We start from the raw sequence: 21,469 nt of genomic DNA, 5'->3' as shown, positions 1-21,469 counted from the left end.
ATTTAAAATATTCTTATCTAAATACACATATTTCCATAAATATCATCGCTGTCAATTTTAGCTGCGTTTTTTATTATTGAACATATCCATAGAAAAACGTTTTTCCGGTTTCCATAAGTCACCTGACACACTGGTGACTGAGCTCGAGCTCCTCGGAACAACTGGTTAGACGACAAACAGCTGCCCAAGTGCCTTTTTTTTCTACTATTTAACTTGAGAACTACGACAGTTCCCGTAGTAATAAGTCTACTTTTGAGTTTACGTCGTTGTTTGAGTCGTTAAACTATGGTTTCGTGTTTATTTTGCGGTCCCAAGTTGGCCGCCTGCGGTATTGTCATCAGCATCTGGGGAGTCATAATGCTGGTAATATAACTTGTAATTTAAAGTACAGTGGTTTTAGTTGCTTATTATCAGAATGTGTACAGTGATTGTTAAATGACTCGGTTATTGATAGACAGCCGAGATAGTATGGTAATGTTTTCTTGCATTGCATATGACAATGTGTGAGCCCCAGCCCAGTATACATAACGTTAACTTGCTCGTTCATTACAGCTGGATTGTATAGCTAGCTATCTATCGCTTGGTTTGCCTCATTAAGACCTAGACAGACTGGTACTGATGGTGTTTGTTGTGGTGTTATCCTACAGCCACTGACTATATATGCTTCTTGTAGTCAAATAAACTCTCTAGATTTGAGAATTTGTTTCACTTTAGGGTGTTTGTTCTACTCATGACATTCACATTTGTTCTAGTATTATGCACTCTGCACTGCTGATACAAGCAAAATAAGACCTACTACTACTACTACTGTCATTTACTCCCTACAAATAATCGCTCTGTCTGTCTCTCTCTCTAGGCAATGTTGGGTATTTTCTTCACCACCCACTCTGCAGTGCTGATAGAGGATGTGCCTTTCAAAGAGGAAGACATGCACAATGAGTGAGTCCATACACACACACACACAGTCACACAGTCAGTCTCTGGACACCTGACTCACAGTGGAAGAATAGCGTCAGAAATGTCACACACTCAAGAGACACACATGTGCCTCTGATGTAACATAGGTGAGGATACACAGTAGAGTAGTCTGTGTATATGTTCAGGATGGTTCTGGTTCAGCTTTTTCTCCCTCAATCCTATCCTTATTAATTAGGGGAGGAAACTCAAAACTGACCCTAGGAGGCTGGAAGCTGTTGCTTCTTTTAAGGGAATATACCACTCAAATTCAAATCAAATTTATTTATATAGCCCTTTGTATATCAGCTGATATCTCAAAGTGCTATACAGAAACCCAGCCTAAAACCCCAAACAGCAAGCAATGCAGGTGTAGAAGCACGGTGGCTAGGAAAAACTCCCTAGAAAGGCCAAAACCTAGGAAGAAACCAGGCTATGTGGGGTGGCCAGTCATCTTCTGGCTGTGCCGGGTGGAGATTATAACAGAACATGGCCAAGATGTTCAAATGTTCATAAATGACCAGCATGGTCCAATAATAATAAGGCAGAACAGTTGAAACTGGAGCAGCAGCACGGCCAGGTGGACTGGGGACAGCAAGGAGTCATCATGTCAGGTAGTCCTGAGGCATGGTCCTAGGGCTCAGGTCCTCCGAGAGAGAAAGAGAGAATTAGAGCACACTTAAATTCACACAGGACACCGAATAGGACAGGAGAAGTACTCCAGATATAACAAACTGACCCTAGCCCCCCCGACACAAACTACTGCAGCATAAATACTGGAGACTGAGACAGGAGGGGTCAGGAGACACTGTGGCCCCCATCCGAGGACACCCCCGGACAGGGCCAAACAGGAGGAAGTTATTTTTTATTTTATTAGTCCACTGTTGATACAGTGCTTAAATGTTTGCCATGTCAAGTTTTCAAGAAGTGTCACTTGCCACATCGATGCATTTGCATCATCATCATGATGGGGCAAGAGACACTTTGCTTCTTGAAAGTCCAAAACTTGACTGCTGACAAGCAAAACATGTTGGGACTGTGTCAAGTGGACTAATGAAACAGATACCAAAATATAGTTTGAGTAGAATTTTCCTTTGTGTTTTGATTTACTTGCCTTGATTTATTACTTTCAGCTCCTTGTGGAGTAGTGGGCTTCAGTGTGTTTTTAGCGTCTCGGTTTTTCCAATTTGTCACCTGTGTCCCTTTCCCACTCTTTCTCACCCCTTGACCGCTGTCCCTCTCTCTTCCAGTCAAGAGCCTCCCCACTCCATCTACAAACTCTATAACCAGGTTGGATACAACTGTTTCATCGCAGCTGGTATCTATGTGCTGGTTGCCGCTCTCTCCTTTTGCCAGATTAAACTCAACCATCGCAAGGAGTACATGGTACGCTAGCACCACCTACTGGACTAGCCATGGTACTGCATGACTGATACCACCTGCTGGACGAGCCCTGGTACTGCAGGCTGCAGAACCACTGCCTTACACTGTCTGGAGAAGTGTCTTTTTCCATACATGTTCTGTTTTAAATATGAATGAATGGTAGCCAGGGTTGGGGCTGATTCCAGACAATTCAGGAAGTACCCTGAAATTCCAATGAGGAACATTTTGAATTGGAATTTGGTTCTTTTTTAATTGAAATGGAATTGACCCAAGCCCTGATGGTAGCATTGTTATTGTCTGCCTTGTGTCCTGATTCTCCACACTTCTCCCAAAGTGTGCACTTGTACAGTCGCCATCATGGACTTAAAGCATGGGATTGTTGTAAGCGTTGTCTGGAGGGAGTTCCCAGCACTCTTGAATCCATGGGCGGGAGTATGCAAGTGCACACTTTGGAAGAAGGGTGGAGAATTGGGAGTAAGCCTATGTATGTGTATGATCAATATATTTGTTAATCACTAACACCATGCTATCATTAATCTACTGAAATCAAATCACCAGAGTTGTATTATTTCCTTGCTAGCGTCTACAGAATTAGGAATAACTGCTTTGTTAATTCACTGTGCCTGTCTTCCCCTCAGGTAAAACATATCTTGCAATTTCTCAAATTATAGTTGTATTTGTTTGAAGCCTTAACTTGTTTTTAGAAGCTGCACAGAAGTTTGAACTTCTAGTGTTTTTTTTAGAACTTCTAGAATGTTGTGCCTTATGTGACAGAAGCTGTTCTTTGTATGTTCTAATCTAGTGCCTTATTGGACGGAATGTTAATTTCTCTGCTTTTTTTTTTTTGGACTGTTCAGTCAGATCTCTTGGCTTTCTAGTTTTGGAAATCTAATGAAAAGTTTTGAATTTTGTCCAGCCTTGATACAGTTTGATGTAATAAATCCTGATTGTTGTGTAGTTTTAAAAATAACGTTTTATTTGGGGGGGGGGGGTGCAGTGCAGGATGGCGTTTGGGAATCCCTGCTCTATAGTGATGCTGTTCACTATGCAGCTGGGCAGTAGGAAAAGGTAAGGCAGCTCCAGTCCCTGGTTTTAATCTATATAGTATGTATGGTCTGTTATTACACTATGTATCAGTGAAGGCTTCACAGGGGAAGACCATCCTCATCAGTGAATTTCAGAAAAAGAAAAATTGTGAAACATTAAAGTTAAAACTATACAAAATATATTCACATGCCCCCAAATAATTGCTTAAAACACACTTTTGCAATAAAGATCTACAGTAGCACCATGGTGTAGCTGGTGGACATCTAGTTTCCCTCCTCTGGGTAAATTGACTTCAATACAAAACCTAGGAGAATTGTGGTTCTCACCACCTTCCATAGATTTACACAGTAATAATGAAAACTTCAGGTTGGAGGACATCCTCCGATCAGAGCTCTTGCAGCATGAACTGACATGTCCACCCAATCAAAGGACCAGAGAGTTAATCTAGTGCTGAAAGCATAAACTACAGCTAGCTAGTAGTTTAGTTGAACAGTTTTGAGAAAATTCATTTCTATTAAATTAAGGAGAAGCATGTGAGCGAGAGAGCTATATTCCGTTGTATTTTTTTCCCCCATTTTCACAGCTAGTGAATGCAGTTAGCTTGTTTAGCCTACTCAAACAGAGAGGGATGCTAGGTGGCTATGACTATTCAACATTGGGAACTCTTCCCTAGTCAAGGTAAGCTTTTGGTTCTGTTATTACATTGAACAAAAAAATATAAACGCAACAAGTGTTGGTCCCATTTTTCATGAGCTGAAATAAAAGATCACAGATTTTTTTTTTTACATCCCTGTTAGTGGGTATTTTTCCTTTGCCAAGATAATTCATCTACCTGACAGGTGTGGCATATCAAGAAGCTGATTAAACCGCATGATCATTACCTTGTGCTGGGGACAATAAAAGGCCGCTAAAATGTTCAGTTGTGTCACACAACACAAATGTCTCAAGTTTTGAGGGAGTGTGAAATTGGCATGCTGACTGCAGGAATGTCCACCATAGTTATTGCCAGAGAATTTAATGTTAATTTCTCTACCATAAGCCGTCTCCAATGTCGTTTTGGAGATTTTGGCAGTAGGTCCAACCGGCCTCACAACCGCTGACCACATGTATGACGTTGTGCGCAAGCAGTTTACTGATGTCAACATTGTAAACAGGTTATGGCATGGGCAGGCAGAAGCTACAAACAGCCAACACAATTGCATTTTATCGATGGCAATTTTAATGCACAGAGATACCGTGACGAGATCCTGAGGCCCATTGTCGTGCCATTCATGGCCCCATGTGGCAAGGATCTGCACACAATTCCTGGAAGCCGAAAATGGCCCAGTTCTTCCATGGCCTGCATACTCACCAGACATGTCACTCGTTGAGCATGTGTGGGATGCTCTGGATCGACGTGTACGACATCGTGTTTCAGTTCCTGCCAATATCTAGCAACTTCGCACAGCCATTGAAGAGGAGTGGGACAACATTCCACAGGCCGCAATCAACACCCTGATCAACTTTATTTGAAGGAGACGTGTTGCGTTGCATGAGGGAAATGGTGGTCACACCAGATTGGTTTCCTGATCCACGCCCCTATTGAAAAATATATTTTTTTGTGTGTCCAGATGCATATCTGTATTCCCAGTCATGTGAAATCCATAGATTAGGGCCTAATGAGGTTATTTCAATTGACTGATTTCCTTATATGAACTGTAACTCAGTAAAATCTTTACAATTATTGCGTTAATATTTCTGTTCAGTATATTATATAGTGATGCTGTTCTCGATGCGGCTGGGCAGGAGGAAAAGATAGGGCAGCTCTAGTCCCTCGTTCTGGGTCAGGATGTGTTCCTCTATCTCCTTCAGTTCCTGTTTGAACTTGTCAATCACCTCCTGGGCCTGGGACTCTGTGAAGTACTGCTCCCGGTACTGACCCAATGGAATCTGAAGGAAGGAGGGAGAGAGGAGGAGGGAGAGAGGGGAGAAGGAAGGAGAGAGCGGGAGAAGGAGGGTGTGTAGGGTTAGTATGTGCTTGGGTCTCAGTAAAGTACTGCTCCTGGTACTGACCCAATGAGAAAAATGGGCGAAAGGAGGAAGAGTAAGGCTCTATACTGGTCCTGACCCAATGGGACCTGTAGGGTGGGAGAGAAGGGGAACTAAAAAGCATGAAAAGAGAGTGGAGAGGAAATAGTCTATCTGCAGATGTACCAATGCGCTGTTGCCCTACGTCTGGGAATTCCCGAGACTAGAGAGAAATTGCAAAATGGAGAAGTGAAGAATCCTAGCTTGAAATATTTACATTTAGCTATATGAATCTCTGGTTTTATTTTATGATTGAAAGTACAGGGAGTGTTACTTTTTTCACTGTGCCTTGTGATCAGAGTTTACCCATCTATGTTTATAACCAAAGGTGGGAAAGAAAAGGTGGGAGACGAGCGTTGCATTCTAGTTTCATCCCATTTCATACTATAAACGTGACCCACTGTTGTTGTTTTAACTTACTGCGTCCGGTTGTGGCCGACCCAGGTGCCATGTGATCGCCATCTCCAAACATGTTTGGCTGACGTCTGGGAGGGTGTCCATGATCATCTCCATGGTAACAGCGTCCTTATCCGTCGGGGGAGGGTGGCGCATTGTGCACGGGGTGTTGGGTACCCACGCACACCAGTCAAACTATGTTAGAGTGAGATGAGTAACTTAATAGGTGTGTGTGTGTTTTGTTTTTTTACTATTCTTGTGGGGACCAGACAGAAGTCTCCACAAGAATAGTAAACAAACAAAACTTTGAGCTAGGTTAGGATTAATGGTTATGGAAAATGGGATTTGAAATGCGACTGAATTGTGTGCTCCCACAAGATTAGCTGTACAAGACTGTGTGTGTGTGTACTGTACCTGTCCATTGTTGGTGGCTGCGTGCTGTGCTGAGCTTGTGAAGATAGCGACACTCAGCAGTGTGATCAGTTCTGTCTTGTTGTGTAGTTCCCTGGCCAGACCTGAGAGGAAGGAAACATCACACACATCAGTCAATATTACCCAGTAAGAAATCATCATTATCAACTAAGGGTCCATCCGTAGCGCTGAAGATCTGTGTTGCAGCGCGGTTGACATTTAAAGGTAATTTCGGATTCAGCAGACATATGCAGCATTTTCTGAGAATGCAATTCCACGAACACGGTAATGTTGCCTTTAAATGTCAACCGCTCTGCCATGCAGATCTTCCACGCTTACGGATTGAATCCAGTCCTGAGTCTGAGGAGGTGGGGGGTAGTGGTGGATGACTGACCAAATCTGGGCACATCAACAAAGCCCTCCTCAGCGATGTCCTTTATCCAGGCCTGCAGCTCAGTGTCCTCCACTACATCACTGTCATAATGGTAGTACAGTGACACCATCCCTGAGACAAAACTGGGGAGGGAGAAAGAGAGGAGGGGGGGGGGGTGAAATAGCTTATTTTCCCAATGTGCATTTCAACATATCCATATTTCAGGCCTGAAGACCATGTCCTCTCCCTGCTTTCCTCCGACAACCTTATAAACACTACCTCTGTGGTCATAAAGGAGTGGTGATGGGTATTGTACCTGTGTATGGCGTCCCACAGCATCAGGCTGTATTCCCTGTAGAAGTAGTTTCTGAGCTTGGTAGCTCCGCGCTGCTGGAAGTCCTGGTAGGGCTGCAGAGAGCGGTAGGTCAGGACTTTGTACTCATTCTGGGCTAGGATCAGAAGCCCCTCCCCTCCTGTAGACACCACCTGGAGGGACAGTATTTCATCATCAATTATACTCTTGTCTATTTCAAAACTATTCTATGCTTTTAAAGTTGAGCCCTCAAGATACTGGGGTCCTGTGTGGCACCAGGGTTGCGGGTTCAATTCCCACGGGGGGGCTGTACGAAAATGTTTGCACTCTACTGTAAGTGTCTGCTAAAATGTAAACAAGGAATAGAACGGTAAGACTGACATACCCTTTTGAAGATGCCGTCGGCTGAGAGGAGCTGAGTGCGCCCCCTGCAGTTAATCTCCAGAGTATAGCGTAGGTGAGGAGCCAGGAGCTACAGTAGAGACCGAGAGAGGGGTTAGCCACAGCACACACCCCCAGGTGAGGAGCCAGGAGCTACAGTAGAGACAGAGAGAGGGGTTAGCCACAGCACACACCACCAGGTGAGGAACCAGGAGCTACAGTAGAGACAGAGAGAGGGGTTAGCCACACCACACCACCACCAGGTGAGGAACCAGGAGCTACAGTAGAGACAGAGAGAGGGGTTAGCAACAGCACACACCACACCACCACCAGGTGAGGAACCAGGAGCTACAGTAGAGACAGAGAGAGGGGTTAGCCACAGCACACACCACCAGGTGAAGAGCCAGGAGCTACAGTAGAGACAGAGAGAGGGGTTAGCCACAACCACAACCCCCCTTCCCTACCTTATATACTGGATGGACGGCAGGTAGCTGTCGTAGTGTTGACACACAGAAGACCTCCACCACCAGGTGAGTTCTCAACAGGTGGGACAGGAGCTGGAACACCTGGAACTCTGAGTGACGAACCCAGATCTTGGCCAATAGCCAGGCCAGGGGCGGGTTTTTAGGCAGGAAGATGGGCGTGTCCAAGCCAGGAGTCTGCCCTAGCTGGAGAAGAGGGGGGATAGATAACGTGTATGTTTATGGCTTTACTATCCTTGAGGAGATTGAGGCTGTTCTGAGGGAAAAAGGGAGTGCAACTCAATATTAGGATAGTGTGTGTGTGTGTCCAGCCCTACCTGTATGGCGATGGGTATGAGTCCCTGGTCTGGGTGTTCATACAGCAGACAGAGAGGAGCAGCGATGTACTGTGGTTTCCCTCTGATTACGTTGGTAGGAACACCATCCATGATGGCATAGTCTACCAAGTAGATGTTACCCGCCTAGAGAGAGCATGAAGATATGTAGAGACGGTTGAGGTTAGGGTTGAGACTAGGGTTAGGGTTGAGACTAGGGTAAGGTTTGAGACTAGGGTTAGGGTTGAGACTAGGGTAAGGTTTAAGACTAGGGTTAGGGTTGAGACTAGGGTTAGGGTTGAGACTAGGGTTAGGGTTGAGGTTAAGGGTGGAGTTAGGGTTGAGGTGGAGTTAGGGTTGAGGTGGAGTTAGGGTTGAGGGTGGGGTTAGGGTTGAGGGTGGAGTTAGGGTGGAGGGTGGAGTAAGGGTTGAGGGTGGAGTTAGGGTGGAGGGTGGAGTTAGGGTGGAGTTAGGGTGGAGTTAGGGTTAGGGTTGAGGGTGGGGTTAGGGTTGAGGGTGGAGTTAGGGTTAGGGTTGAGGGTGGGGTTAGGGTTGAGGGTGGGGTTAGGGTTGAGGGTGGAGTTAGGGTTGAGGGTGGAGTTAGGGTTGAGGGTGGAGTTAGGGTTGAGGGTGGAGTTAGGGTTGAGGGTGGAGTTAGGGTTGAGGGTGGAGTTAGGGTTGAGGGTGGAGTTAGGGTTGAGGGTGGAGTTAGGGTTGAGGGTGGAGTTAGGGTTGAGGGTGGAGTTAGGGTTGAGGGTGGAGTTAGGGTTGAGGGTGGAGTAAGGGTTAGGGTTGAGGGTGGAGTAAGGGTTAGGGTTGAGGGTGGAGTTAGGGTTAGGGTTGAGGGTAGAGTTAGGGTTGAGGGTAGAGTTAGGGTTGAGGGTAGGGTTAGGGTTGAGGGTAGGGTTGAGGGTGGAGTTAGGGTTAGGGTGGAGTTAGGGTTGAGGGTGGAGTTAGGGTTGAGGGTAGAGTTAGGGTTGAGGGTAGAGTTAGGTTTGAGGGTGGGGTTAGGGTTGAGGGTGGGGTTAGGGTTGAGGGTGGAGGGTGGAGTAAGGGTTAGGGTGGAGTTAGGGTTAGGGTTGAGGGTGGAGTTAGGGTTGAGGGTGGAGTAAGGGTTAGGGTTGAGGGTGGAGTAAGGGTTAGGGTTGAGGGTGGAGTTAGGGTTAGGGTTGAGGGTAGAGTTAGGGTTGAGGGTAGAGTTAGGGTTGAGGGTAGGGTTAGGGTTGAGGGTAGGGTTGAGGGTGGAGTTAGGGTTAGGGTGGAGTTAGGGTTGAGGGTGGAGTTAGGGTTGAGGGTAGAGTTAGGGTTGAGGGTAGAGTTAGGTTTGAGGGTGGGGTTAGGGTTGAGGGTGGGGTTAGGGTTGAGGGTGGAGGGTGGAGTAAGGGTTAGGGTTGAGGGTGGAGTTAGGGTTGAGGGTGGGGTTAGGGTGGAGGGTGGAGTTAGGGTGGAGGGTGGAGTTAGGGTTGAGGGTGGAGTTAGGGTTGAGGGTGGAGTTAGGGTTGAGGGTGGAGTTAGGGTTGAGGGTGGAGTTAGGGTTGAGGGTGGAGTTAGGGTTGAGGGTGGAGTTAGGGTTGAGGGTGGAGTTAGGGTTGAGGGTGGAGTTAGGGTTGAGGGTGGAGTTAGGGTTGAGGGTGGAGTTAGGGTTGAGGGTGGAGTTAGGGTTGAGGGTGGAGTAAGGGTTAGGGTTGAGGGTGGAGTAAGGGTTAGGGTTGAGGGTGGAGTTAGGGTTAGGGTTGAGGGTAGAGTTAGGGTTGAGGGTAGAGTTAGGGTTGAGGGTAGGGTTAGGGTTGAGGGTAGGGTTGAGGGTGGAGTTAGGGTTAGGGTGGAGTTAGGGTTGAGGGTGGAGTTAGGGTTGAGGGTAGAGTTAGGGTTGAGGGTAGAGTTAGGTTTGAGGGTGGGGTTAGGGTTGAGGGTGGGGTTAGGGTTGAGGGTGGAGGGTGGAGTAAGGGTTAGGGTGGAGTTAGGGTTAGGGTTGAGGGTGGAGTTAGGGTTGAGGGTGGAGTAAGGGTTAGGGTTGAGGGTGGAGTAAGGGTTAGGGTTGAGGGTGGAGTTAGGGTTAGGGTTGAGGGTAGAGTTAGGGTTGAGGGTAGAGTTAGGGTTGAGGGTAGGGTTAGGGTTGAGGGTAGGGTTGAGGGTGGAGTTAGGGTTAGGGTGGAGTTAGGGTTGAGGGTGGAGTTAGGGTTGAGGGTAGAGTTAGGGTTGAGGGTAGAGTTAGGTTTGAGGGTGGGGTTAGGGTTGAGGGTGGGGTTAGGGTTGAGGGTGGAGGGTGGAGTAAGGGTTAGGGTTGAGGGTGGAGTTAGGGTTGAGGGTGGGGTTAGGGTGGAGGGTGGAGTTAGGGTGGAGGGTGGAGTTAGGGTTAGGGTTGAGGGTGGAGTTAGGGTTAGGGTTGAGGGTGGAGTTAGGGTTAGGGTTGAGGGTGGGGTTAGGGTTGAGGGTTGAGTTAGGGTTGAGGGTGGAGTTAGGGTTGAGGGTGGAGTTAGGGTTGAGGGTGGAGTTAGGGTTGAGGGTGGAGTTAGGGTTGAGGGTGGAGTTAGGGTTGAGGGTGGAGTTAGGGTTGAGGGTGGAGTTAGGGTTAGGTTTGAGGGTGGAGTTAAGGTTAGGTTTGAGGGTGGAGTTAGGGTTGAGGGTGGAGTTAGGGTTAGGGTTGAGGGTGGAGTTAGGGTTAGGGGTGGGGTTAGGGTTGAGGGTGGAGTTAGGGTTAGGGTTGAGGGTGGGGTTAGGGTTGAGGGTGGAGTTAGGGTTGAGGGTGGAGTTAGGGTTGAGGGTGGATTTAGGGTTAGGGTTGAGGGTGGAGTTAGGGTTAGGGTTGAGGGTGGAGTTAGGGTTAGGGTTAGGGTTGAGGGTGGAGTTAGGGTGAGAGGGTAGAGTTAGGGTTGAGGGTAGGTTTAGGGTTGAGGGTAGGGTTAGGGTTAGGGTTGAGGGTAGGGTTAGGGTTGAGGTTGAGGGTAGGGTTAGGGTTGAGGGTGGAGTTAGGGTTGAGGGTGGAGTTAGGGTTGATCCAGGATATGGACATGAAGCTAGCATTAGGGTTAGTACAGGGTGGCATTTGGAATGCAGACAGAGAGACAGAGGGGCCCCACCTTGAGTTCCTTCTCAAGGGTGGTTCTTGGGGCCAGCGACCCCTGCACCATGTCTCCAGAGACGGGGAAGTTTCCCGGAAGCTTCTTGCAGCGCTGGATCATTCTGGGGTTTGAACCGTTCAGACACTGGTACCCGAAAAATGAGTCTTCCTTCCAGTGCTCCATACAGTATTCTGGAATCATAGGGAGAATCAATTTATCAATCACAAAATAAAAAAAGTACTGTCTGAATAAACAATTCTTAATAAACAATCTACACAAATATATAATAGGACTGACAGGGTGAAGACAGAGAAGGCCTATTCCGTACAGATGTAAGATCTTAGTTTGACCAGTTTGCAACAGCAGGAACATTATCCTGCAGCAACAGGAAATGTGAATGATTATGTGGATTATAATTCATGGGTTGATACATTTTTCATTAGGGCAAATCAAGTCTGACATGTTAAAGTGGAATAGACCAAACTTTAGAAGCCTTTTAAAACCTTGAATACCCTTCAAGTTGACATTTACAGCTGTGCAGAAAAAATTGTAAGCAACAAAAGAGTGATCTGTAGTGTCAGAATATTAATAAATGGAATATATATTGAAGGAGAAACAATTGTTTAATCAAAGATTGAAAATGCTACATACACTGACTGAGTTACACACACTGGTGTTGCAATATTCAGAGGCCTCACTTCCCCAAAAACACAGGAAGAGACAGCTATAAAAAAAAAAGTGTTGGCCTATACTCTACGAGAACTAGCACCTCTAACTCTAATAAAATATATGCCCAAAAGTATGTTGAACATCTCACTCCAAAGTATGTCGAACATCTCACTCCAAAGTACGTCGAACATCTCACTCCAAAGTACGTCGAACATCTCACTCCAAAGTATGTCGAACATCTCACTCCAAAGTATGTCGAACATCTCACTCCAAAGTACGTTGAACATCTCACTCCAAAGTATGTCGAACATCTCACGCCAAAGTATGACAAACATCTCACGCCAAAATCATGGGCATTAATATGGAGTTGGTCCCCCCCTTTGCTGCTGTAAAAGCCTCCACTCTTCTGGGAAGGCTTTCCACTAGATGTTGGAACATTGTTGCGGGGACTTGCTTCCATTCAGCCACAAGAACATTAGTGAGGTCGAGCCTGGCTCGCAGTCGGCATTCCAATTCATCCCAAAGGTGTTCAATGGGGTTAAAGTCAGGGCTTTGTGCAGGCCAATCAAGTTATTCCACACTGATCTCAACAATCTCATTTCTGTACACTTCACAATAACAGCACTTACAGTTGACTGGGGCAGCTCTAGCAGGGAAGAAATTTTACTAACCGACTTGTTGGAAAGGTGGCCTCCTATAACGGTGCCAAGTTGAAAGTCTAGTGATGCACGGGTTGACTCATAACCCCAGTCCCCACGGTTATATCCCGCAGGGCGGACAGTTTTGGAGTCATTAAATAGTGTGTGTCTGAAGGGCGGGCGGGTTGAATACTTTGGCCATGTTGTGTATCTGTAGCATTACGTACAACAGTACCCACAATGCTCTATTCAGTAGTCTATTTATGTGCCACTGTACTCTACCAGATATGGGGCTCCTGAGTTTCCAGAAGCATCGTTTGAAGTCTTCCAGATTGTCCCATGACTTCCCAAACCTGATGGCTAGCTTCTTCAAAGACAGCTCTAGAAGACTGAGAGAGGGGGGAGGGAATGAGGGAATGAGGGATGGGGAGGGAATGAGGGATGGGGAGGGAATGAGGGATGGGGAGGGAGGGAGGGAATGAGGGAGGGAGGGGGAGAAAAAGAGAGACAACAGGAAAGACTATTTTGAAACACATTTTCTTAAAATAAGGAAGCAGATACAGTTGAAGTCGGAAGTTTACATACACTTAGGTTGGAGTCATTAAAACTTGTTTTTCAACCACTCCACAAATTTCTTGTTAACAAACTATAGTTTTGGCAAGTCGGATAGGACATCTACTTTGTGCATGACACAAGTAATCTTTCCAGCAATTGTTTACAGACAGATTATTTCACTTATAATTCACTGTATCACAATTCCAGTGGGTCAGAAGTTTACATACAATAGGTTGACTGTATCTTTAAACAGCTTGGAAAATTCCAGAAAATTATGTCATGGCTTTAGAAGCTTCTGATAGGCTAATTGACATCATTTGAGTCAATTGGAATTGGAATAAACACCATGGGACCACGCAGCCGTCTTACCGCTCAGGAAGGAGACGCGTTTTGTCTCCTAGAGATGAACGTACTTTGGTGCAAAAAATGCAAATCAATCCCAGAACAGCAGCAAAGGACCTTGTGAAGATGCTGGAGGAAACAGGTACAAAAGTATCTAGATCCACAGTAAAACGAGTCCTATATCGACATAACCTGAAAGGCCGCTCAGCAAGGAAGAAGCCACTACTCCAAAACCGCCATAAAAAAGCCAGACTACGGTTTGCAACTGCACATGCTGACAAAGATCATACTTTTTGGAGAAATGCCCTCTGGTCGGATGAAGCAAAAATAGAACTGTTTGGCAATAATGACCATCATTATGTTTGGAGGAAAAAGGGGGAGGCTTGCAAGCCGAAGAACACCATCCCAACCGTGAAGCATGGGGGTGGCAGCATCATGTTGTGGGGGTGCTTTGCTGCAGGAGGGACTGGTGCACTTCACAAAATAGATGGCATCATGAGGTAGGAAAATCATGTGGATTTATTGAAGCAACATCAGTCAGGAAGTTAAAGCTTGTTTGCAAATGGGTCTTCCAAATGGACAATGACCCCAAGCATACTTCCAAAGTTGTGGCAAAATGGCTTAAGGACAACAAAGTCAAGGTATTGGAGTGGCCATCACAAAGCCCTGACCTCGATCCTATAGAAAATGTGTGGGCAGAACTGAAAAAGTGTGTGTGAGCAAGGAGGCCTACAAACCTGACTCTGTTACACAAGCTCTGTCAGGAGGAATGGGCTAAAATTCACTTGTAGAAAGCTTGTGGAAGGCTACCCGAAACGTTTGACCCAAGTTAAACAATTTAAAGGCAATGTTACCCAATACTAATTGAGTGTATGTAAACGTCTGACCCACTGGGAATGTGATGAAAGAATTAAAAGCTAAAATAAATCACTCTTTACTATCATTCTGACATTTCACATCCTTAAAATAAAGTGGTGATCCTAACTGACCTAAAGCAGGGAATTTGTACTAGGATTAAATGTCAGGAATTGTGAAAAACTGAGTTTAAATGTATTTGGCTACGGTGTATGTAAACTTCCGACTTCAACTGTATATTAGGCAATGTGGGAAGGGCTTAAGGGGGGGAGGTAGGGGGGGGGTCTGTATGACTCACGCGTAGTGTAAGGAGCTCTCAAAGTCACTCCTCTTCTCATTGTCGAAGCGAACATCCTGATGAAGGTCTGCCTCGGTCTTCGCCTCAATACACTTGGGAATCCCAGGAGCCCATGCAATCCATCTGGATAAACAACAGACAAACAGTGTGGAACTGTGTGGAAAAGTGTGTATTCATGTCTGTGCATGTACACATACTGTAAATTGATGCATTTGTCTCTAACAACATTTCTGTAATGTAACTGACCTGTATAGCGCCTGTCTCTCCTGCAGTTCTGCTTTTCTGTGAGCCAAAAGCTGAGGAGAGGTGTCGTCACTGAGTCTCATTGCTGAAGGAGGGAGTGAGAGAGAGCAGGGGAGAGAAAGAGAACAAGATACAGACAGAGATGACTCACTCACATCCTTCTCTAACCTCTATTTGACCTTCATCCTTTGTTTTCACCAAATTTAGGACACAGATCTAGGATCAGCTTTCTCTCCCCAAAACCTAACCTTTATCACAAAACTTGAGATCGGTATCTTGAAGGGCAACCTCTTTGTTTTACCATTTACCTGTGCCTTCTCGTAGCTCCACCTTGACATCTCCTATGAGCCAGCGGTAACAGGGGAAGGTGAGGGCTGTACCACCACCTGGTGGCGCCACGGTGACATAGAGACAGAACCAGTTATCCTCTACCCAGTACCTCTGTTTCTCCAGACGCACCAAAAGGACACGACCCAGAGGAGCCGGGCTACACACCTTGTATTCATCCACCTGGAGGGGAGGGAGGGAGTGGGAGATGGGGAGGGAGGGAGGGAGCGGGATATGGGGAGGGAGGGAGATGTTATACTGATCCTTTTGAGTGAGAGAGAAGGGTTGGGAGCATGAATTCACACACACACACACACACACACACACAGTGCTGCCATACTCACCGCTCCTCTACAGAAGTCCAGTCCAGGGTTATCCAGTGTTGTTCTCTCGCTGTCTCCTTTCTCTCCCACCAGAGTAATGTATATGTAGTTATTGGTCCCTGAATACTCTGATGTGCCTGTAGCAACTGTCACATTATACTCCTCCATCTAACACACACACACACACACACACACACACAATATTGACAAAACATTTTATGACCTCCAAAATGACAAAACACTGTCACCACATCTACTGGCAACTTGGAATGCAATGCCCTGTCGTAGTGGAGGAACGAGCCTACATCTGTCTGCCTAAGGGTCAATTCTACCGAGGAGTCTAAGGACATGCATGGATGAGTAGCCTACACCAGTTCAAAAGTTATGAGAACACACTTGTTAGGAACATACCTGCACCTCTAGACTTACAATGAAGGGAAATACATCCTCAAGCTCTTAAATCACCTTGACATATGAAGGGACAGATTTAGTAACTTAGAACACTTTTATTATGTGTATCATACCAGGTACTGTAGATACACTCAGTACCCCCATGAGGATATCCAGGTAGATACACTCAGTACCCCCATGAGGATATCCAGGTAGATACACTCAGTACCCCATGAGGATATCCAGGTAGATACACTCAGTACCCCCATGAGGATATCCAGGTAGACACACTCAGTACCCCCATGAGGATATCCAGGTAGATACACTCAGTACCCCCATGAGGATATCCAGGTAGATACACTCAGTACCCCCATGAGGATATCCAGGTAGATATACTCAGTACCCCCATGAGGATATCCAGGTAGATACACTCAGTACCCCCATGAGGATATCCAGGTAGATACACTCAGTACCCCCATGAGGATATCCAGGTAGATACACTCAGTACCCCATGAAGATATCCAGGTAGATACACTCAGTACCCCCATGATGATATCCAGGTAGATACACTCAGTTCCCCCATGAGGATATCCAGGTAGATACACTCAGTACCCCCATGAGGATATCCAGGTAGACACACTCAGTACCCCATGAGGATATCCAGGTAGATACACTCAGTACCCCCATGAGGATATCACGGTAAACAGGTAGATACACTCAGTACCCCCATGAGGATATCCAGGTAGATCCACTCAGTACCCCCATGAGGATATCCAGGTAGATACACTCAGTACCCCCATGAGGATATCCAGGTAGATACACTCAGTACCCCCATGAGGATATCCAGGTAGATACACTCAGTACCCCCATGAGGATATCCAGGTAGATACACTCAGTACCCCCATGAGGATATCCAGGTAGATACACTCAGTACCCCCATGAGGATATCCAGGTAGATACACTCAGTACCCCCATGAGGATATCCAGGTAGACACACTCAGTACCCCCATGAGGATATCCAGGTAGATACACTGAGTACCCCCATGAGGATATCCAGGTAGATACACTGAGTACCCCCATGAGGATATCCAGGTAGATACACTCAGTACCCCCATGAGGATATCCAGGTAGATACACTCAGTACCCCATGAGGATATCCAGGTAGATACACTCAGTACCCCCATGAGGATATCCAGGTAGATACACTCAGTACCCCCATGAGGATATCCAGGTAGATACACTCAGTACCCCCATGAGGATATCCAGGTAGATACACTCAGTACCCCCATGAGGATATCCAGGTAGATACACTCAGTACCCCCATGAGGATATCCAGGTAGATACACTCAGTACCCCATGAGGATATCCAGGTAGATACACTCAGTACCCCCATGAGGATATCCAGGTAGATACACTCAGTACCCCCATGAGGATATCACGGTAAACAGGTAGATACACTCAGTACCCCATGAGGATATCACGGTAAACAGGTAGATACACTCAGTACCCCATGAGGATATCCAGGTAGACAGGAAGCGGAGCTGGAAAAACACCTCTCTCTTACCTCACTTTAAGTTGCTGTTTGCACCTGTACTTTTAGATGTCATGTTTTCCTAGTGTGTAGTCGGTTCAGCTCGTTCCCTACAGTGATATCACTTGTTAACTTATGTTGCCTCCAAAATGGCACCCTATTCCCTATGTAGTGCACTACTTTTAACAGGCCCCTATGGACCCTGGTCAAAAGTAGTGCACTATATAGGGAATAGGGTGCTATTTGTGAAGCAAACCAAAGAGTGTTGCCAAGTAGTTTCGTATTGGCTCAGTTGGTAGAGCAGTGCTTGCAACACTGGGGTTGTGGGTTCAACTCCCATGGGAATGGGAGTTGAACCCTTCTGGGTAAGAGTGCCTGCTAAATGATTAAATGTGAAAAAATGCAGTGTAACTCTCACAGAGCAGGTTATGTTTGCCTGTGATACGGTGTGGGTGGTGCCATTGGTATTAAACAATAGCGTTGTACGGTTGCACAATCCCGTGTAGGCTTTCTTCAGAATTGACTTCAACAGTCAAGTAAATGAATACCCACATGCCTTGGGGCAAGTGCTATTTTTATTCTATTATAGCGAAAACAATGGTGAGACAATGATGTGAAATGTATTTACATCAACTGATATCTCAAAGTGCTGTACAGAAACCCAGCCTAAAACCCCAAACAGGAAGCAATGCAGATGTAGAAGCAGCTAAACAGAAATATCACATCTTTGTGTAGAAAGATTGGTGTCGGTGTTCTATTATAATAGCATTCTAAGGGTATTCCAATCCTTCAGTCATTAGAATTTACTGTGAGAGTTGAGCCAGAATTCTATTAATGTATTCTATTCATTCTATTATCACCCCTTTGTGTCAGTGGTATTTGTGTTCTATTATAGCATTCTGGGAGTAACCCAATCCTTTAGTCTGTAGTAGACTGTACGGTGAGAGTTGAGCCAGCTAGCGGATTAACTGGAACAGTGGCTCATTGGGAAATACATCATGCACCAGTTGGTGGTATTCATGTAGTTTTAAAGGTTGAAACTATCAGCTTTAAAAAGGTTTTCCCCATTAAGAGGCAATAGTGCTCTGCTGCGTGGTTCTGAGCATAGCTTGTTCCGAAGACAATGATGAAAAGACGGCATTCGCAACTTGAGAACAACATAATGTCCACAGTCCCTGTCCTACAACCTGGTCTCAAAGACTACCACCGCAAACTTCTGCTTTTCAGCCATAGAAATGCAGATAGATATTTCTGACACCAAGCATTGCCGTAAAGGGAATTACTGTGTGCTATTGTGTTTGTCATGTTTAAATTACAACATAGTGCAGATTCAAACACACTCTGTTAAGTCAACCATTCGGATTGCAGGTAGTTATTTATGACACTACACGGTCTGGTTTTAGTCTCGTACACCACAATATGAGTAACGACTGTAGTTTACAGAACTACACTGGTAAGAACTACCACTGCACAGTCTCACAACTATATCTATACTCTCGGTTCTCCTCAAATGACTGAACACAGGATTTCAAGTTCAAACTGTTCAAAACATCCTATACTTTTTGACCTTGCGTTTCAGTATGTTTCTACCTTGCATTCCCTGAGGTACAAACCCAGTCCACAGTAAAAACAAAACGGTAAAAGGAAGGACATACCTCAGCTGTTAGTGAAAGGAACAGAAAGTCCACTGTCTAATGTTTCTCTGTGCCTCTCTCTTTCTCCCTCTGCTTTGTTTCTGTGTCAGTAACTCTCCCGCTCTTCCCCCCTCTCTCTGAAATCTCACAGTTAGCTTGTTCACACTACCGTGCACCAGTTCAGTGGTCCAACTGCAATCTGCTATGTTGCAAACATCCTCTCTGATGAGACCACATCTCTCCCTTCCTCGATCATTTACATGGTTTTACTACCTGTCCACATCTCCAAACTAATGAATTGGCTTCTCACTCTCCCTTTCTCCCTTTCTTTAGGTCTACACACACCCGTCCTCTGCTCCCCCTTCCACTCTCTCGCACAAGGAAGCACACCAACGAGTCCCTACAGACAGATAAGGTTGACAAAACAATCACTATATCGGAGAGATCTATCAAAACCTGCAGTCCAAAAATATGTAAACACAACAAGCATCGCTCCTCAGCATACACCTCCATACAATAGTTTACGCACTGTTATATATAATATATAATAGTGTATTAGTGTAATTTCAGGTGGCCTCTTTAGACAACCCCTGTAGGGAAGTCTAATACCGAGAATTTTAAAAAAGGAAATGCATTCGGAGAAAATATGACTTGACATTCAAATTAGGTTCTCACATACAGTACCAGTCAAGTTAGGACACACCTACTCATTCAAGGGTTTTTCTTCATTATTTTTTTTTTTACATTGTAGAATAATAGTGAAGACATCAAAACTATGAAATAACACATAGCTAGAAAAGTTAGATAAGTTACAGAGGACTATTATTTGTCTGTGGCTTTAGACCTGCAGCAGTAAACATTTCAGTCAAAAAGGTCCAACGCATCAATAAATAAATACAAACAAATAGTACCAGTCAGAAGTTAGGACACACCTACTCATTCAAGTGTGCAAAGTTGTCAAAAGTCAAAAAAATATGTTTTTATTCGTTTAACAATTTTTTGGTTACTAAAGGATTCCATTTTTGTTATTTCATAGTTTTGATGTGTTCACTATTATTCTATAATGTAGAAAATATTAACACTTGCAACTGGTCCTGTTAAGTCACTCTGCTAATAGCTCCTATGCACAGCCTGGACTCAGGGGTAGACGTAACATAAGCAACGTAAATCCTGGAACACTCCAATTAGTATCATACTGTATGATACGTTTCCGGTGGTATGTATTCATTTGTGGATGTCCATCATCCATTTCAAATGATATGTTAGGAAATGCAATTTGTACAATATGTTACAAATTACAATGTGTTGTGGCTAATGTTGGCTAGGTGGCCAACGTTAGCTAGGCTAGGGGTTAGGAGTTAGGTTAAATGGTTAGGGGAATTGTTAGTTGACATGATAAGCAGTTGCAAAGTAGCTAAAAAGTAGTAAAAGTTGCTAATTAGCTAAAATTATGAGATTCTAACACACAACCTTTGGGTTGCTAGACATTTGAGTTATACACAAAACCGTCTAACCACCCTACTTTCATTTTGGCTTTAAGTAATCTTCTGTCTTATGTAACCATACCAAATGTAACCTATCATAATAATTAGAGTATTCCGGACTTAGTTTACTATGTTACATCTAGTCTGAGACCAGGCTGCTATCTAAAATGTGGTCTGAGAATATCTATAGATTGTCTGCCGTGTGTATTCAGTCCAAGTGGGAGAGATCGGAAGTTCTATTTTGTCATGTGTAGAATCTCCATCCTGTGGCTTAGAATCATGTCTGTTCTAAACATTCCATCATTCTGAAACATTCTGTAGTGTTCTACAGAACACAGCTGTTCCATTCTACTCCCCTCAGACCAAATCTGCAGCCTAAACTCTCTAGAAGCACCCCCCCAAATGGTGACGTCATCCCTAGAGTGTGTGTGGGTGCGTCAGACATTCTGACCGTCTCAGTCTGTTACATCTTCCACCAACCTAGATACATATATGTTCCTAGCACTCGACTGGCCCAAGTCAACAGAGGGATAGACGAAGCTAGACACACACACTACACAAAATGGGTGAATACACAGAAACAACAGTCACACTTCATGAAGAACTTAAGACCTTTCGGTCAAGATGCCCCAGGTTATAACCTAGTGTCAACATGGTGCTAGATTGTCTACTAGTGAACGTCCTTCCATTGGCTTCTTGCCAGTTGCGCTTCTCATTGGTTTATCATCGTCAATAGATCCTCTTCGAGTAATACTGGTCACACAAGACACTTCCGGGACCTTTCAGTCAAGATGCCCCATGGCTACTGATAGTTCTGCTCCGAGTAATCTTGGTTAGCCCAGAACTAAAATCTTTACGATGTCTGTCCACAAGAGATGAGTTGAGTAATAACATGATCACAGCTCAGCCTGCATTGCACAGACTAATATACTAGATATTGCACAGCACTCAACACACTTCCTGTTTTAAACAGTACAGAGTAGCACAGTGCTATGTA

At 45.2% G+C, this 21,469-nt stretch overlaps 2 protein-coding genes across 4 annotated transcripts; one reads left to right on the top strand and one right to left on the bottom strand.

Moving 5' to 3' along the window:
* Positions 1 to 100: 100 nt before the first annotated feature.
* On the top strand, positions 101 to 3,304 carry LOC110531452 (ribonuclease kappa-A). Of its 2 annotated transcripts, XM_090183530.1 has the most exons (4): positions 101 to 363; positions 857 to 939; positions 2,205 to 2,355; positions 2,394 to 2,531. In XM_090183530.1, exons 1-3 carry the CDS (start codon positions 286 to 288, stop codon positions 2,347 to 2,349), a joined length of 306 nt encoding a protein of 101 aa, XP_090039656.1. In that variant the 5' UTR covers positions 101 to 285; the 3' UTR covers positions 2,350 to 2,355; positions 2,394 to 2,531. The 2 variants fall into 2 exon arrangements, with proteins under 2 accessions (XP_090039656.1, XP_021470336.1); XM_021614661.3 differs by having other exon boundaries at positions 2,205 to 3,304.
* A 1,082-nt stretch (positions 3,305 to 4,386) lies between these two features.
* On the bottom strand, positions 4,387 to 19,619 carry LOC110531448 (polyunsaturated fatty acid lipoxygenase ALOX12). Of its 2 annotated transcripts, none has more exons than XR_016483089.1 (15): positions 19,010 to 19,376; positions 15,455 to 15,601; positions 15,092 to 15,293; positions 14,787 to 14,868; positions 14,541 to 14,663; positions 12,773 to 12,879; positions 11,202 to 11,374; positions 8,125 to 8,268; positions 7,790 to 7,993; positions 7,330 to 7,478; positions 6,948 to 7,117; positions 6,653 to 6,774; positions 6,262 to 6,362; positions 5,872 to 6,042; positions 4,387 to 5,313 (listed from the first exon to the last, which is right to left on the bottom strand). XR_016483089.1 is itself a non-coding variant. In XM_036987327.2 (15 exons), the coding sequence occupies exons 2-15, from the start codon at positions 15,599 to 15,601 to the stop codon at positions 5,134 to 5,136; spliced, it is 2,013 nt and encodes a 670-aa protein (XP_036843222.1). In that variant the 5' UTR covers positions 19,010 to 19,619; the 3' UTR covers positions 4,387 to 5,133. The 2 variants fall into 2 exon arrangements, 1 of the variants encoding a protein (XP_036843222.1); XM_036987327.2 differs by having other exon boundaries at positions 7,330 to 7,416; positions 19,010 to 19,619.
* Between the last annotated feature and the right edge of the window lie 1,850 nt (positions 19,620 to 21,469).

Source organism: Oncorhynchus mykiss, chromosome 9 (assembly GCF_057628025.1).
Source record: "Oncorhynchus mykiss isolate SJ-2025 chromosome 9, ASM5762802v1, whole genome shotgun sequence".
Taxonomy (NCBI): domain Eukaryota; kingdom Metazoa; phylum Chordata; class Actinopteri; order Salmoniformes; family Salmonidae; genus Oncorhynchus; species Oncorhynchus mykiss.
This window is presented reverse-complemented; position numbering and strand designations above follow the sequence as displayed.